The sequence below is a fragment of the Chanos chanos genome, chromosome 2 (assembly GCF_902362185.1).
Source record: "Chanos chanos chromosome 2, fChaCha1.1, whole genome shotgun sequence".
NCBI lineage: Eukaryota > Metazoa > Chordata > Actinopteri > Gonorynchiformes > Chanidae > Chanos > Chanos chanos.
This window is the reverse complement of record NC_044496.1, coordinates 16298309-16317438: the sequence shown is the minus strand read 5'-3', so window position 1 is coordinate 16317438 and position 19130 is coordinate 16298309. Positions and strand designations below refer to the sequence as shown.

The 19130-nt window shown below is 40.3% G+C and overlaps 1 protein-coding gene across 1 annotated transcript in view; it reads right to left on the bottom strand.

Annotated features, from left to right (window-relative positions):
- Positions 1-18907, bottom strand: part of mpped2a (metallophosphoesterase domain containing 2a) — a 39684-nt gene extending 20777 nt beyond the window's left edge. The window contains exons 1-4 of the mRNA XM_030766157.1: positions 18726-18907; positions 16549-16811; positions 5833-6014; positions 346-571 (exon numbers count right to left, since the gene is read on the bottom strand). Of these exons, the coding sequence (XP_030622017.1) occupies positions 346-571; positions 5833-6014; positions 16549-16676 (536 nt within the window). The 5' untranslated portion in view covers positions 16677-16811; positions 18726-18907. The remainder of the gene's footprint in view (positions 1-345; positions 572-5832; positions 6015-16548; positions 16812-18725) is intronic.
- Positions 18908-19130: the final 223 nt, after the last annotated feature.

The following is a 19130-nucleotide window of genomic DNA, read 5'->3' as shown; positions in this document are numbered from 1 at the left end:
TCTGGGAACGGCAAAAGACTGCTGTCTCCAGGGAGCGCTGTTTTGTTTGGCTGCACAGTGTGTGAGTCTCCCAACACAAAGCCTGCGCTCTAAACCAGTAGCCCTTCGCAGGTGTAAAGAGAGAGGTGAGAGAAGAACCACTGAGGTACATGTTACTCATTTAAGTCATAAGAGAAAAGGAGTGGGTGACTGAAATAATCAGCCTCTTACAAGAATCCAGACAAATCTGATTAAGGTCCATAACAGCCTACACAGTTTGAAAACACAGACACACACACACACGAACACACACACTCTCTCTCTGTCTCCGTACAAATGTTTGCCAAATAGTGAGACGCAACTTACCAGGGTGTTCCGTATATTCGAAAGCCCTTAACAGTGACGTCCGAGTCTTGCAGGTAAATACAGTTCGTGAGAAGTGACTGAACATTGTCAAAGTCTTCGGGTTTCAACTTGGACACGGAGGGAAAGCGATAGTAATCCTGCTTCACCAGCTCTGCCATGAAGTCCTTATCGAAGGTGAGCTCATGGTTCCCAGCAATCACCACCTTGAACTCGTATGGCAGACTACCTGTCAAACCAATGGGAAGGACACCGAGGTTAATCAACAGCAAGATACAATCCTAGTATCATGTGTTGAGAGACAGCTATTTTCATGGTCTGCACATTAAACAACTGCACACCTTTTGTACTGAATTGCATGGTGGATGAAGCCCAGAGAATCGATGAACATGAACTTAAAGACCAATAATTGTATATGCTTTATAGCTGTGAATATCTAGTTCACAAATAAGCTGCAGTCAAGTATGTGCAAGTTTATTTTGCTGTTTTGTTTCTGAGCTGTACTATATAATATTACATAAACCTTACCAGTTTCAAAGAAGAAATCAGAGAAAAAGCATAAAAAGTTAGGGAGGATTATAATCAGTGGCGAACAGGTCAATACCATCTCCTCTGTTCCATCTTTGGAACCCTAAAGAACATTAAATGTTGAGGCCAACCCAAAAAGCGGAGAACATCTATTAAAGTCACGGCTGCTTCATTCTCCAGTTCTCATTTCTGACCTTTCCCGCCATCCTGTTTTGTGCGGGTATATTACGGTAGTGAAGACCAAAGACTGCTCTTCAAACAGCTTAAACTGAGCATGCTCTCCACCATTGTTAGTAAAGCTTTCACATAACCCATGTGGAAAAGCAAGGAATAACTCATGTCAGAGAGTCTACGAGGAAATGAACAGAATATATTCTTCTAAAATCTATATCTTCTTTGGAGCAGTAGGGTGGGGGATTTTGGAGTCATAGGATTGATAAAGCACAGAGACAGACAAGAATTACAACGAGTTCTTAGAAAGAAAGATCTGAAATAGTTTCATTTTGACTGAATGTAAGGTAAAACAAGCATCTGTTTCCTTTGTTTCGCTCTGTTCCTTTCAGTTAGTGTATGGCGTGAGAGTTCTATCATAAATCCAAGTCTAACCTAATAAAGGGAGACCATCTCTCAATTTCAGAGTCCGCACAGCCAGCCAAACGACATCACAGATCCATTTACATGGAGCTTTTCCACCGTACAAAACAAAATCACAGCCCCCAAAGGGCTAGGGCCGCACCAGCCCCTGCACTTGAGAGAGAAGCTGGAATGCAATTACTGCCGACCGACTCCATCTTCCGCGACCCAACGGGAATTTTCACAACATTTCATTGCTATCAAAATGTATTTTCAAAAAGGCCATGTATTCAAAGCCCTCTTATTATTTTCATAATCAGTTGAGAGGGAGACCAGAACCTGGCCTGCAACGTTATATGAGAGAAGCTGAGGATTACGAGTCACTCAGCGTTGTTTAAATAAAGATGAGCTCAACCAAATTCACAATTTATCACAATTTCAAAAAAAAAAAAAAAAAACCTCCAGAAACATCAATCTGGTTTCATGTCGTATGAATAACAGATTGTTCAACAGACTCTCATCATCTTCCTAAGCGCAGTGTGTCTGGGAGACATACCATGCAGAACCTAAGGACATTTACAGGCAATTAGGAAATTAGATATTTACAACATACATTCATTAAACATTCACCAATAAGCAAGCACACATCAAGAGAAAGAATCTGCTGCTTGACGTATCAGGAATTAAAAGAGCCTTTCCTTTTTGTCAGCTTGTCATGTTTGTAACAGGAATATTTGAAAATTTTTATATACAAATATCATTTAAAAAAAAAAAGAAGAAGAGAGGAGAAAAAGATAAAACTCTGTTAACACTATAACACTGATAAAACTCTGACCCACACTCTTTTGTACCATAACATTTAAACAGCAACACCCTGACCAACAAAACCTGCTGTGGACTGGTTGGATAGCAATCAGTCATGCCCAGGATGTGCTGACAGTGACCTCAGACAAAGTTAGTGAGGGCCTATAAAAGCTCCCTGCATACTGCGGACAAACTGCGAGTTGTGACCTCTAATCAACAGTGTGTGTGCTGGAGTGCTAAAGGGTTAGCTCTCGAAGGCTGCCTATTGAATAGCTCTGAGCTGGAGAAAAGAAATCTTATTTCACCTTAACGATTCCCAATGGTCCTGTGCATTGACAGAAAAGTGATCAATCCCAAAGACTAAAGGAAGACAAACTGGCTCTACCTCTGTGCTGCCTTATGCATGTTGGTGAGAGAGAAAAAAATCAGTAGCATATAGGAGAGGTCTCAAGCTAGGAAAAAAAAAAAAAAAAAAAAGAAAGGGGAAAAAAAAAAAGGAAGAATGCAAATTTCCTTCTTAAGGTTAATGCAGAAAAGATCTCCCAATATAATCCAATATAATCACTTGGCCTCCATTGCCAAGTCGGGAGAATAAAGGATGGCCTTGAAAATATTCACAATTGTTCACGTTACAAAATGGCATCAGCCATGTTCCTTAGCTCTGATGATGAAAATGCACAAGTCCTCTTTGTGTTACTGCGTGTTACTACATCACGGTATGCTTTAACAAATCTTGAATATGCTGCAGTATTGTTAATGCATACATACCAACATTTCAAGAGAGCGAGAGTAATAAGTTTCATTTAATATAAGCAAGACATGTTGAAAAGTGAAACTGACTTATATCATACTCTAAGCAAAGGTTTACCTCGAACTTTCACCCACATACACAACTAAAAGATGACCGCCACATATTGGGACAGAAGAGTGAACAGGGTGTCAAACTCCAGTGTGGAGTGATGGATGGGGGAAAGAGAGGATTGCTGTGTACACTCTCCTCTATCCCCGCTGATGCAGTATTTCAATTCCATGTGACGCATGCCATACTGAAGGCATTAGGTGAATGGCATAAAAGCAAACTCACACACACACGCAGGCGCGCACGCACACACACACAATCACGTTCAGAAAGAGACGACATAGAAGCAGCTCTCTTTCTTATAAATGCACATACAAACACACACACGCAGCTGGATAAGAACAGGCCAAATAGGGTGGTGTAAAGGTTGGGATGTATACTTGGTCCATTTACCAGGCGCCAACACACTAATCCCACTGCTCAGGATCCCAGGCAACGCTGTGAGTTTATGCACGTGTGTTTGTAAGACAATGGGCTACGCTGCACTCTGCATGCAACGGAGCTGAATTCAGATATTTTCCAATATTCCCAATGTGTGAATCTGCACCTGTTTCTACAGCCGTTACATTTCAACATGCACATTAAAAGTTGCATCTGAAACAATGGAGAAAAAAAATCTGACTAAATGGCAGTGGAAATCTGTACCATGAAAGAAATTGTCTGGTTTTTGCAGAACCAAAACAGGCTTACACATATGGTCTATAACTGTCAGGGTTTATATCAAAACATAATGTATGAAGAGGGAGTTTGGGGGAATTTAGATGCATGATTACCAAAACATTCATAACAGATGTCTGTCTGACTTTCCAGAGCTCACACAAGACACTGTTTACAGGAAGATTTCTTATTCAAAATAATGTTGCTAAAGCTACTCAACCAATGCACTAAAACAATAGTGTAGATGACACTTCCCAAAATACTGCATTAAAACAAAAATGCAATTAAAGCTAAAATAATATGTCAAAACAATAATGTAGCTGAAGCGACACAAAGTAACATATTGAAACAACACTGTACTTGAAGCTCACAAACCAATGTATTAAAACTTATCAATTGTTAATGAAAAAAAAGCTATCACAAGCTCCGACACCAATTTTCAATGTTAGGGCACATATTTTAAGCACATACTGGTTGATCAAAATTCTAGAAGGCAAATAAAAAATAAATAACATTTCTTTTTTGTTTCCCCACCGCTACAAGAAGAAAGAAAAAACCTCAAGCAGCTCGGTAGATAAGAACCTTCAAGAAAATCATTAGTGTTTTTAGTCATGGTGAGAAAGTGTGAAGGGAAGAGCATAAATGACCATCATTCACAGAAAACCCACACCAAAAATCAGGCAGTTGGTATACACGCATTATCCACATGGATAGATGCGTATTTGTGGTGCTATTACAGTGAAATGTTTACGCTAGCTGTCACACTAATCACTGCATGTCATGCATCAGGTCCCTCTATAAATTAGCACAATGTAACACTGAGCAAGATTGATGTTTTAATCTGAAAGAAAGACTTTGTACCGTTAAAGAGTAGAGCCGGTGGGGGAGGGAGGTGCATGTATAGGAAATCTCTCGTACAGGAAATCAAGAGCCTCACATCTGTGCTAAATATCACTGAATGAGGTTAATGGGTGCGTCTCACACTGATAAGTGGGAGTGTCCTTTACCAGCTTTGTCTGTGACATCACCATAGAAACTGCTAAAAAGATGCACCAAAGAAATAAAGACAGAGAGGAGAGGCAGGTTAGACTGAAATTAGCCAGCCAACGGAGAACAGGCTTAATGTGACATGGAGGTCTTGGGAGGATTTGGACAGACTTTTTTAGTGGTTAGTCTTGTTCACATTCAGCTGTTGAAGGCTGAGGGGGAGTGTCAACTTTGTATATTCCCTTATTCTTCAACGAAAACAAAAGTGTTTATTTTGGATTGTGACTAGCGGACTAAAAACAAACGTGTGAATAGAAAATTATAAAACACAGAGAAAAAAAAACAAAACAAATGAACACAAATAGGGGAAGCAAAGCTTAAAAAATTCCCTCAAAAACAAACAAACAAAAAGAGACCAGCATGAATATAATGGCAAAGTGAAAAAAGACCAAAAAAGAAAAGAAAAAGAAAAAACAGCTACGATATATTTTAAAAAATGAATAAATAAATAAAATAATGGCATTTTTGCACTGGTGGAATCAAGAGTTAATAGCAGGGAAGTGGGAGACTGTTAATTACCAGGACAGAAAACAGCACCTGATACACACAAAGACTAATGTGAAAAATTCCACATTTTATCACAGCAACCCTGGATTGAGAAACAAAACAGATCTGAATAAAAATGTCAAATTTTAGGTTACAATCAAGAATTCATGTGTGTATGCATGTATATGCATGTATGTGTGTGTACACACACACATATATATATATATAAAACTTGACATGCTCAGTAGAATACTACAGATTAAAGCGTTACATTTCCTTCCTCCCTCTCTTTCTCCAAGACCTTGTTAATTCACGGTGCACGATGGTCAGAAAACCATGTCTTGTTTGCGAGAGGGAGCCTGTTCTCATGGCAGTCATAATAACTACACCCGGGTCTGAGTTCACCACACACGGCCAAACACTGGGAGAGCACAGCTAACATGCCTCTGTGTGTGTGTGTGTGTGCGTGCGTGTGGCGGCGGGTCGGCGGTCGGCTGTGAGAGGAGGTTAAACGGGAATTTAATAAGACTCTTTACCTAACCAGTCGTTAAACTTCTTGACCTCTGAGGGCAGACCGAGCTCAGTGAAGTCCCCCGTGTGAAGCAGTACGTCCCCGTATGGCATCTGGATGCCATCTGTCCTCGAGTGTGTATCCGACACGCACACAAACCGCGTGTGGCCCCCTGGCTTGGGAGTGTCATACGGAATGGGGTCAACCCTGAGAAAGAGAGAGAAGGAAAGGTAGAGAAAGAGAAAGTAAGACTGGGAATGCTCATGTCACCTCATTAAAGAGAAACAAACGGACAGAATCAGTAGACGAGTACATGAGATTCATCTAAATGTATATGTAGAGTGTAGGGATGTTTTAATGGGATGTGATAAAGGGCGTGATAGTTTACTAAGACAATGATGAGCATACCTCAGAGGGTGGGGGGGCATTACTAAACAGTTAGACTGATTCATTCTCAGCAAAGTTCACACTCAACACAGTTCAGATAATTCTAACCTAAGCTAGACTGCTGCCACACGGCCAAGCCACTTTCACAAAAGTGAGCGGGCACTTGAATTTTCACAAAAAGATTTAGGGAGAGAAAAAAAAAAATCACTTTCAGCACAACGGTTACTGATAAATCAGTTTCTCATGGCGAGCATGAAAATCCCAGGCCTATTACAGCATCGAAAAAATTTAAATAACATCAGGATAACATTAGTTTTTTTCATTAATATGTCCTTTCCAGTTTGTAAAACCACAGCACATCAGTATTAATATAGTGGACAATATTAGTGCTGCGCTGAATGGATTCGCTTGTTTGCCTGATTTGAGAAGACCAATTTGAAAAGTATTTTTAATAAATTAACTAAATTTTCAAAGTGAGACTGAAATCATCAGTGTAAAATCATTACTTGTCTCATCACTGCAAAAAAAAAAAAAAATAATAATAATCATACGGCAGTTTAACCGCAGCTCTCAAAGAGAGCATAAGTCCCCTGAGATACGACATAAACAGAAATTAAACATGCAAAACAACAAACATTACAATCCTTAGGTCTAAAACAGACGGAAAAAATAACTGCAAAGTCACTAGAAGAAAGGGAGAGGTAGGTATGACAGACATACTATTCTACTCTATACATTTCTCTAAATTTTTGGTTTTCTGTAGTTATTGTCACTGGTGTATGTTCTGTATTTCAAACAGAAATATTTAATTTGGATTAGAAAAATCGTTCTTTATTGTTGCTCCTGCATTATTGCAGTACTAAACGTTAGACTAACTGATTGGGAAATAAATAAAAATACTCACTAAGAAATAATAAAAATGTACATTTTTTTAAATTATTGCTGCAATGTTCATTTCTTCACTTAAAAATAAAGAACCACATTATTTTGCATTATTCATGTAAAACTAGAACGCAGCATGGGTGCTGAGCTATGCAACCCAGCAGAAGTAAAAATAATAAAAAGTGAAACTATTTTGCACCTACATTGCTCACTTCATTAGTCGAACAATTTGAAATTACATTATGGTGATAAATTCAAAAAGAAGATACAGCAGATGAGTGAGAGAGAAAAAAAAAAAAACATCATTTGCACTGAAAGCCATTTCAGAACAAAGGAGAAAAGAGCATGTCAAACTGGTGAGAGTCTTTTGTTGCGGTAGCTGTGTGAGTGGAAGCTGACTTAAAGAGAAACGTGTATTTTATGTCCATTTGAAAGAATCACGGTTGTCTCGTCTGGACATCCTTTTATTTATTTTTCCAAAGGTTGTTTGAGGAGAGAAAAAAGACGGGGGGGAAAAAACTCTTCTGTGTCTGCAAAAGGAGTGAAAAAAAAGAGATCTTGGCTGTAATTGAAGTCAGCTATGTGCAATAAGCAGCACTCTGTGTCTTCACCATTATTTCATTACTAAAGGAGTTGTCAGTCGACAGAAAGGCCTTCGCTCCCTAATTAACACTTACATCTCCTATCTGGCTAAAAATATAAAAGAAGCTAAGAGGGAGGGGGAGAAAACACACACACACACACACACGCACGTGCGCTTGTGCACACACACACACACACACACACACACACACACACATCCATGCCATTAAGAGAAACAAGAAAAAATAAGCAGTTCTGAATACAAAGGAGAAAGCTCTACAAATCACACATGATGGCAAATAGTGAGATTGCCTCTGAAACAGGGACAGTGACTGTAATGTGTGGAATATATGAGGAAATGGGGCCTTGAACTGAAAAAGAAAAAAGAAAACAGAAAAAGAAGAAAAAAAAAAAGACGTCATTTTCCCATTTCTCTGTAACTGGCATCAAACACAACTGTATACAGAAGCAGCAAGAAAAAAAAAAAAAATCAAAAAACCTCAAAAACTTTTTGTAGGATGAGTGCACAAACACGTGCAGCAACATATCTGAGCTACAAAAAAATAAAAAATAAAAATCAACCACTCGTTTAGTTACTTTTGAATCAGTAAGACACAGTTAAGAGTTAAGGGAGAAGTACAACATAGAAACTAAAATTACATTTGATCATCGGTGGCCGGAGTGACCATGGTGTTTCAGAGGGATTTGACAACTCTAGTTATAGAAGTGTTAAGGGTGCCAGCCCAGTGAATGGCCCACCTACAAACAGCCACAGCCACCCACATACACACATCTCTCGGTGGCCGCGGAGCACAAAAGTGCGCGCGTGCGCGCACACACACACACACACACACTCACACTCACTCATACACCACACACACATCCACTAAAGCTGGGGCTTACTGGACCCCCTCAATGGTATGGGGTGCTGTCTGTCACTAGTCAAGTCTGACTGAACAAAACAAAGCAGCCCGTTAAATTTTAACAAGCTATTTCAAACCAAAACAAACCAACCTTTGTGATAAAATTAAACAGGTCCAAAGCCATTTGGTCCGTTTACATGTACACTATTTTCTCCTACTAAACAGTAAATGGTTTAACAGCAGTAGTGTTAATAAATGTTACTCTAGCTACAGATCGCTGATCCGGTCAGGCTTGAATAAATCAGACAGAGAAACATGACAAGACTGATGTGCCTTGACTGCATATCGCTCCATAAGCGACAGTAACATTCTATGTAGCATCGCGCAGATGTATTAGAGAACCTTCAAATCCAAAAACATTAAAATAACAAAAGCCATATCCTCCCACCATCGTTATCCTCTGTTGCATGAATTTTTGAAATATTCAGTATGCAGAAGAGGGACAGATTAGCCTGACTTATTCGCCAGCAAAAAAAAACGGGTTAGGGTAAAAACCAAAGAGAACATCTTTCCAAAAAAAAAAAAAACAAAAAAAACCGAAGGATGAAACACGGTCAGAGGAAATGAGGAGAGAAGAGGAATGATAACGTTATCTTACTTATAGCACACGTATTTAAGTGTACAGAGTCACTGAAAAAGCACGAGACACTGAAATCTAATGCAGGTCTAAGTACTTGTAGAAATCTGATACCGCTCTTCACATCAGCGCTTGCAGAACACAAAAAGGAAAAAAAAAAAAAAAAAAAAAAACGGTAAAAAAAAAAAACCCTGAGAAAACAAACCCTCATTACAATCCCTCTGAAATACACATTGAGACTCCACATTCACAGCCGGCCGCATATTGAATGCATATGTCATTGTGAAGAAGGGGAAAAAAAGGAGGGGAAAAGAGGGAAGAGGGAAGTCTTTTTGATATCCTTAAATGATATTCTATTTGACAGAGCTCACTTGGCTCCTTGGCCTTTTGGAAAAACAGACGATGAAATTGGGTCAAAGGTTGCCAGTCACTGCTTATTGACTAGACTTCCCTTAATTCAGTGCAGAAAAGAAAAGTTGCCTTTTGTGTACCACTGGCTCTCTTTTGTTTTAGGAGCTCTGGGATTTGGGTTTAGCTTTTTCAAGGTTTTTATTTGGTGAACTCCAAACACAATATGCAGGAAATGTTAAAACTTGGCAATTCTTGGTTTAACATAGATGTACTATTAAGTGAAACAATAGGGAAAAAAAATTAAGTTCTGTCACCAACTCCTCAAATTAATCTAATAAAAGACAGGACATGCGTAGTTCTTTCTTTACACAATTTATTCTTGAATGAACAAGGTTCCATACTTGCATTCTTTCAAAAACATGAACTATTAAAAAAAAACAAAACCATTTTACTGGCATCTTTTCAGGTCAGGTTGTCCACCTTTAACCTGAGCAGCACGTCTGAATGACTAAGTAGAGCTGTCAATCAAGGTGTTTTTCACAGACAAACACCTGCTGTCCAATCAAAAGCAGGAATAATTATCAACCTCTTAGCCTCCTGCACCACTCATCATGTCCTAATGATTCCTCAGTCAATAACCTTCTAATTTAGAGCTCACACTCTGATCTCAGAGGTCAAAGGGTGACCAGTCTGATCACCAATCAAGCTGGGTCGGCTCAAGTCCTCGTGTTAGTTACACAACACGCAATCGCACGTAAGCGTTTTCTTCTACCGATACGAGAAAATAAATCATATCGCATGACAACGAAATGTGCGCGCTGGGCAAAAATACAAAAAGTGGATATTAACTGTTTGTTACTGCCCCATCTTTGGAGGATTTTGAAAAGTAATCTGTGGGATTTTTCTTCCGGCTTTGGTCCGATTTCTTCCCTCTATGTAGAGCCTGCTCGTTTAAGCCTACGTGGTGGAGCAGATTGTGTCTGAGAGGAGATAGAGCCGAATGGTAGAGTATTAATTTTTCAGAGAGCCGTGTTTCGGAGATGTGGGGCACAGAGCGATGAAAAGAGCACCCTGCAGCCATGCCTTTGATACGGAGAGCAGCACCACTGCACTGATCTGCAGAGGGAAATGGACTTTTCCTCCTTATCTCTCTCTCAGGACCAGTGAGTGCGTGTGTGCATGCGTGTGTGTGTGTACGTGTGTGTGTGTGTGTACAACATGCAGGGCCAGAAGACTCTTGAAGCCACGGGAAAAAATTAAAATGATAATCATCACGAGGTAACAAATATTTACTGCCTCTTCCACTCTTGGTGTTCAGCGTTTATTGCTCTTGGAGGTGAAACATCAAAATCTGTTTATGCACCTCACTCCCCACCCCCACAAACAGAAATGCAATCTGAGAGAGAGAGAGAGGAAGAGAGAGAGAGAGAGAGAGAGAATGAATCTAGTTTCTCTTCTGCTCAGCTGTCAGCACTAATTCAGTAAACTTAAGAGAAGCAATTTGAAAACAAAAATGTTGGGGACACATGGAGAGTACTGAGACAGAGAGACAGAGAGAGAGAGAGAGAGAGAGAGAGGGGGGGGGGGGGGCAGCATGCAGTGAATAAGGAAAACAGAAGCCTAGATCAAAATACAAATATTTGTGGAGGGTGAATCCCCTTTGGTACCTAAAGCCACTGTTCATTCTGGACCCTGTCCTTTGATTCAGCTGTATAACTGATCCCCTCTCTTGATATTCACACTGAGGGCGTAATCAAACATGGAAAACCTCGCTCTGATCTATAGACATACCCAGTTTTTGTAGGATGCCTGCTAGTTTTCCTGTGGTAGAACATTAAATTATTTCCCTGTTCAGAGATCATATGCAGTCACATATCTTCAGCATAAGTGAGCAGTTAGTGTCTCATTGCAGGTAGAGGTTGACTTGTTTCTATAAGGCTGGATATAGAGGCTGAACAGAACGTGTGGAGAGGTTGCAGGTCAGCATCTTCAGAGACATCAAAAAAGAAAAGAAGAAAAAAGAAAAAGAAAAAGACAGAGAGAGAAAAAAACCCCAACAATAACAACTGCAACCATGCCAGGCCAGACCTGCCCAATGTCAACTGTCACTTGACCCCAGCGACCTTGTGCAATGGGAACGGCAGAAGGGCCTGCAAGCTTAATCAAGGGCTCTCTCATTTCAAAGGCAATCCAACTTGCCCAAGGAAAAGCACCCCCCACACACAGACCAAAAAAAAAAAAAAAAAAGGACCTAAAAACAGGGAGAGAGGAGCACAGTGTCCTCAGAGAGGAGAGTTCAAGGCCTCTTCAGAAGGAGAGACAGACGAAAGGGGGGAAGAAAGATAGACGCGGAAGAGAGGAGAACAGACAATAGAGGAGCAGTGGAGTCCCTGATGTAATTCTGTGGGACATTTGCATTACTGGGCTTGTGTGGAGCTCGGCGTGGAGGTGTTCACTGCAATTACTGTCGCCGAAAAAAGCTCTGCTACTTCCAATATCTTCCCTTTTAGAGGGTTCTGTTACTGTGCACCGTTTTGTTCTCCTTGCTATTCATTCAGAAATCTGAATAATTTAATACATAAACTGCTATCCAAAATGACATGAGATCTCCAAGAGGAGGAAATGTGATGGTCATAAACATATGTATAAATGTTTATGCTCTCGTTTTAGTCAGTTAATGAAATTCACATTATTTCCCAGGATACAAGGGCCAGCAGTCCAGAGATGAGGCAATGAGTAATACACACTTGATGACATTTTCCTCCGATTTGGAAATTTTTCTCTTTTATAGTTCAATCCGTTCTCTTTTAAAGAAAATCATCCAGTTTTTGAAGTCTGCCAGTGACTAAGACACAACCACAAAACAAAACAAGCTTCGCCAAATGAAAGCTAGTTATTGCGGTTTTAAAGCATGTGAAAAAGATTGTGCAGCTCTAAAAAGAAGAAAACATGCACTGATATGGAATGGTGAACATGACTGAATGCTGAGTTGAAATTCTTACATGCTTTGGACTTTTATGAGCTTATCAATTATTCAGAGGTTGAGGATAATTAACATGCCGACAAAGAGCATCCACATCAAAATGACAAAACGGGTCAGAAAAACGAAAAAAAAAAAAAAAAAAAAAAAAAGAGAGACTTGAACCTTCCTTCTAAAACCCCATATATGATCAAGAATCTCAGCACTGATGAAAAATCAGTACACTGTGAACGCATGTGAAAAATACACACAAAAAAACATGGCACAGAACAACAAAAGCTATTTCAATAAATGAATTTTACAGCCTATGAATCTTGATGTTGTTGTTGATTTAAAAAAAAAAAAAAAAAAAAAACGCAGTAAAAACTGGCGACAGCGTTAAAGCTCTTTTGATGGTTTTTCAGCGTAGCATGAAGAACCTTGTTGTAAGTTCAAATGTTCTGCTTTATTAACAGGTCTGGACACAGCAAATGTGGAGAGCAGAGTGGCCAAAAGATCAATTACGCTCCTGTTAAACAGGGCTGGCAAAACCAAGGCACTCTGAGTACTGGGCCTCAATAGGTTATTTCTGCTAAATTAGGTTAAATGGAAAAATGCACAACCAATTTCAGGTTGCAGGTGGCTAAGGGCAGGAAGGTTGTTAAACCAATTCAGCTACGAATGTGTGTGAGCTCGCGTGCGCATGAGAGAGAGAGAGAGAGAGAGAGAGAGAGAGAGAGAGAGAGAGAGAGAGAGAGAGAGAGAGAGAGAGAGAGAAACATGTGAGCATTATGAAAGCGGTGCTTGAGTTTATCGCAGCATGAAAATAGGAACCGCCTTAGTCTTTTTTAGGTTTGGGTGCCTTAAGTCAACACAAACAAAATCCCTGAAATCTGAACCAGTTCAAGTCCCCAGTATCTTTGGTTCTCAAATGTATCTGCACTGGCCTTCCCAGCGATTACTGCTCGAACAGTCAGCATATGTTTTCTGTTGCCATGCATTTCCCTCCCAAGAGCATTTCAGATAAAGAGGGGGAAGGAAAAAAAACTAAAAAAAAACGGAGCCCTAAACAAATGCACCATTACTGTCTGAGAACCGCACAGAGAACCCTGTTCTGTAGAACGTTCACTTTGATTCCAAGGTCACATTGTGATGCACTAGTTAGGGTAATTGCTAACGATGCACGGAGGCCTTGTGTACTCATATGTGTGCCAAAAAGAGCACTGTGTTCTTACCAAACAGGACACATATACATACACACACACACACTCTCTTTTTCTCTCTCTCTCTCTCACACACACACACACACACACACACGTACAAAAGTCATGACGACTCGAGTCACAGGCGTCATAACACTCCTTTCCAAAAAGCTCCCTGAACAGGGTGATGAGGGCAATACTCTAGCAAGGATAGAGTTTCAAAGGTCCCTTCATTTTTCACTGCTTATGACTCTATGAAGAACACCGATTTTTATTTATGTCTAAATAATCTGGACACAGACGGAGCGTTAGCCCCTGGCGAATTGGATCATTATCTGGGAAATCTAAACAAGGCTTACTTTCCCAGAACAGAGTGAGTATTCTATAAGCAACGCTGCGATTAGAGAGGGAGGGGAGAAGGGGCTAGCGGTCGGAGGTGAGGGTGGGGAAGAATGATATTGCATATAAGATACATAATAAATTATACTGCTTCTATGTGACACGTGTGAATGTTAATACAGAATGTATTAAACATTAAGACACTAAATCTATTTGTAGTTCAACTTGAGCCAATTGGTGAATGTCACATTTATGAGACAATCATTGTGGGACTAACTTGCGACAACTTGTGAATAAATAAAGGTAAATGGTGATAAGCAGTTCACCAATCTGTACTCCAACAGACAACGATAAAAAAAAAAAGTGGAAAAAAGTGGAGAGACTACAGCGAGAATCTGAGCACAGGTTTTTAATCGAGTCTTCAGAAGTCTAGCTTTCCTTAAACCTTAAAACACTGCAGAAAGCCTCTGTTCTGTGGGAGCATCACGTTTCCCCGTCTCTTCTGCCGTCAGATGTTTCCATACCCTCTCAAAACCTCTTAAACACATCCAAGCTGTAAGCAATGCACAAAAATATGCAGATCTCACAGCAGAGTGATTTGAAAAGTTAATTCCAACATCATGAAGTCAACACAGATAATTAAATCTTCAATGTAACTTGGGTGATCCCACCAACTCTGAAGTCACCTTAATGAGGTACTACCTGTATTATTCACTAGTGTGGTTGTCAAGTCTAATTGGGAAAACCACAAAGCACTGTTGTGTAATTTTGAGTCAGACTGAAGTTTGGGTTCGGGCAATGTCTGGTATAATTATGATAAGCATCTATCAGGTATTCTGCTTTTTGCCTGGTCTTGAATAAAGGTTTCAAATTAAAGCATTTCAAATCTAGGTTCTTGTTTTATGTACTAATGTGTTATTAGAATTTTGAGTTGTGTTGTCACATAGAACTGGTAAAACAAATGTCATACAGCCCAAAACCTAATGCAGAGAGCTTTGGAACTGACAGTGGATAATCAGTGTTTTCTGAAACACCAACAGTTGAACACAACACCGATAACGAACATAGAAGAAATATCCCTGGTTCCCTTTAAGTTGTGTAAAGACAATATAACAACCTTGAAAAATTTATACAAGGTTAAACATACAGAACAAATATGTAAGATGCATTATTAAGTGTATTTATAGGGGGTGGAGCCACAACCAGTGGCAAGAACAGCCTCATTGTGCCTTACCAAAAGTGTCTGGAAATTTAATGGAGAGATACAATCATTTGGTGTTTGTTGACAGAGATGGAAAACACCATATAATGTGCTGCTCCAGAATCTCTCCCATATGTTCGACTGCTTTGAGATCTGGTGACTGAGATGGACATAGCATACAGTTTAGACTGTTTGCATGCCCATCAAACCACTCAGCAACCACTCACATCCTGCTGATGGAGACAAAGTCGTCCTAGAAGAGAACACTCCAATCAGGACAGAAATGCTTGACCAAAGAATGAAAATGGTTGCTCAAAACAACCTTGTATTTACTGGTGTTTACCCTTTCCTCTAAAAGGTTAAACAGACCCAAAATGTGCCGGGAACAGCATGTCAGGAACCTGCACCCAACACCCCAGCAGAGCAGAGAGAAACCTTAACTCTGGGACAACGGCACTCAGGGGCAGTACACTTCTTTTGGAGTGTGCCACACATACAAAAGCCTTCTTATTTAGGACACGGTGAAGGATGACTCATCTGACCATGCGACTACCACCCCCCCCCCCCCCCCCCCCCCCCATTACATCACTGCCTGCGTTCTTAACATTTCTTTACTCACTATTGTGCATTTTTAAGTATAATAATGGGTTTATGTACACCAACCCAACCACAGTATCCTACTCAGGAATTTCTGATGGACTGTTCTCCATTAAACTGCCTGCTTATGCCCTAGATTGATAACTGTAGTCACCTGATTCTGAGTCGCTTGTCTGTTTTGCTTTGCATCTAGCGTGAATGCATGGAAACCCCTGTCCAGAAGCATGTGTTGTTCACCATAGCAGACCCTAGTCAACAATGTCTTCCCTTCAAATTAAGCAGTGTTTCTTATGTAACATCAGAAAGTCGAGGAGTTTCTGCCAAACCGTCAATTTACCTAAACGTTGTCTATTTTATTTATTTATTCTACAAACACTGAGATCTCTTCATCTTACTATGGGTGCAAAAAAGATGGGTGACACGTCCAACATTTTTATACCTGATCCAAGAGTGATAAGCTGCTTAATTCACAAACCAGACTTGTAGCCTGCTTTCAAAAACTCTGTATCCTTTGTACATTCAAATGTTTCCTTTATTTTGGCAGTTATTATTTGCTTCAAAGCAAGAAAAACTATCAGATAGAAAAGTGAACATGAACTGCTTGTTGGGTAATGAAAACGGTGAAGAACAATCAAGTGAAGAAATGACCTTAATTAAAACAGTCAAAACTCTTAGGAGAAAAAAAAGTGTAGCAGAACAAAGCTATTGGCAGACAGAGGGCTAGGACACAGGCTGACTTACATGTGCACGTGTGGAGGTTGGAAACGGCTCTGGTTGATGTTGTAATGAGTGAAGGCCTGCGTGGGATTCGAGCTGTACTCGTCCACCGAGATGGTCACTTTGCCTTGAGACGGCATTCCATGAGCCATCCTTCCTCCGATTGGACATCAGAAATTTCACCAGGATCCTGAACAGTGCCGCACAGCCGGCATCCTTCAGAACCAGCACTTAGAACCAAAAACTCCACTCAGCAGTACTGCAACAGAACCACACCAATTCCTGTGCTGGGCAGAAAGAAGATAAACACAAATGTTCTCCATTACTAAGGACCTGTAAGATGAGCAGAAATCAGAAAATAAATAGATGGAAGAAAAAAAAACATGGTGATGAAAAGTTTTCTAATAATACTGATGTGGAGTGAATCTGTAAATTTCTGCTAGCTGGACTTACAAGAGCGCTGGTTTGACCTACATGGTGACGGTAACATATCTGCTAAAATAAATATAAATAATAATAGAAACTGAAATAAATGTGTTTTACAATATATCATTTTAATAAATTCAAAGACTGAAACATCTGTCAATACGAATAACGGAAAAAACTGTAAATCATTAGAATTACCCTTCATTGAGCACTCTCTAATCAGTAATTCCACTCAACTGCTTTAACAGAAAAAAAGAAAACACCTGTAAGAAAAATCTTGGCGAGAAAGTTAAACACGAAGGAGTTGTTAAAAAAAAAAAAAGAAAACCTTTCATTACAGAGAAACAAGAACGTTCTGAGGAATAACTAAACAGATTTTGTAATTTAGAAAAATGCTAAACGAAGCAGAGAAGTTCAACAAAATTTAAACAATTATAATTGTAATAAACTCACTTAACGCTTGTACAGATCAAATAACAGGATAAGAAAATTGAAGATCCCTCTGCGAGTAAAATAGTTCGAAAGGACAAAGCCAACCTTACTGATGCCAAAAACAATATTAATAACAGAGCACAAACAAACAACACAGATTTCCCATGGTAAGGGAACCGCGAAACTCTGCACCCAAGTTACCGGTAACGTCAGCTTGTTCATGCCGCCTTGTAACACTGCTCACCAACACTTCTTCCGTATCTCTCTCCAGCCGCTCGCCCGACAAGGGTCTTCAAGGTAGGTCTCGTTAGTAGCCAGTGTGGGCTTGACATTGCAGTTCGGAGCATTTTATACAAGACCCCCTTGCTATGCCGTCACTCAATCTAGCGACGTGCAACTACGAACCTATCATTCAAAACTCATAACGGTCGAGTTCAAGTACAATTCATCACGAATGCTTCACTCAACCGACGCAGAAATAAAATTCAGTTTGGAGTGTTTTCACAGTTGGTTCATCCGAATTACTGAACTTCTAGTCCAATAACCATAGCTCTAACAAGCGAATACATTTACCTTAGCTTTTGTAGACCTTCCAAATCCCTCCCTCTCTGCTTTAAGACAAGACAGGCCTTTGAGAACGATTTTATTGCATATATATTTAAACAAATTTCAACCCACTTAAATTAAAATAACTTATATTTAGGTTTTAAAATTCCGAAATTAACTTTGACATATGCAATTCGTACGAGCCCATTTGGAAGGTGAAATCCAACTGAAGGTAAAAGAAAAAAAACCCAGCTACATTGTCATACTTTGCGTGTTCTGAAAAACCCATCGCTTACCTTACCAAAGCTAGCTAGCAACAACTAGCTTAGCTGGCTAAAACCTGCCATTGCATTTTAAATGCATGCTTTGGCTGTATATACTGCATTTGCCTTCTAAATGCCTTTTGCTTTTAACTCATATGCGGGTCGGTTTGAAGGGAACAGTCCATTTAATGAAGTTTAGAATACCTATTTCAAGAACTGTGTGCACTCTCGGCCAATTACTTCTGTCAGAGAAAGAGGAAAAGAGACCAAATTGAACCTATGACACCGCATACTACGAGATCACGGCGTCGCGTCCAACAACGCTGTCGTTTTCTAAAATAGACCATGCATCTACGAAACACTGAACTCCTATGTTTTCGAGGCTGATAATGTGCTGAAAAAGGTGGCCGTATCACGGCGGGCTGCACTAACCCCCTGATCTCACTAGTAAATGACAAGGCACCTCTAACCCACGGCTTTGTGTCTTGTTTTTTTTCCCTCTGTGAATTTCAAAGCTGTATAAGCGGTGAATACCTTTCTGAGACCGATATGTCCCGAGGTCACCCTCTTCGCTGTTAAAGATGTTGGTCCATACGAAAGCAAATTTCAGTGGCCACGGGGTGGAACTCGGAGCAGGCAGGGCAGAACCTTCGACCCTGGAGGACCTCCGGCTAGCTGTAGTAGAGGCGAGACAGATGCAGACGGAGAGGGGGAGAGAGAGGGAGTGCAAGCAAGCCTCGATCTGGGAGAGGGGGTGTCTCGACCACAGTGTAGTGAGAAGGGACTGCCACTGGGGTCAGAGAGCACCAACGAGAGCACAGCTTCGTTCAAGAATGGCGGAGTGTGTGTGTGCGTGTGCGCGCCGTCCTCGTCAACACATCAGATCTCCAGATCGAACTCGCGGCTGTTTGAATTTGCCATAACATAGACGATGGGGAT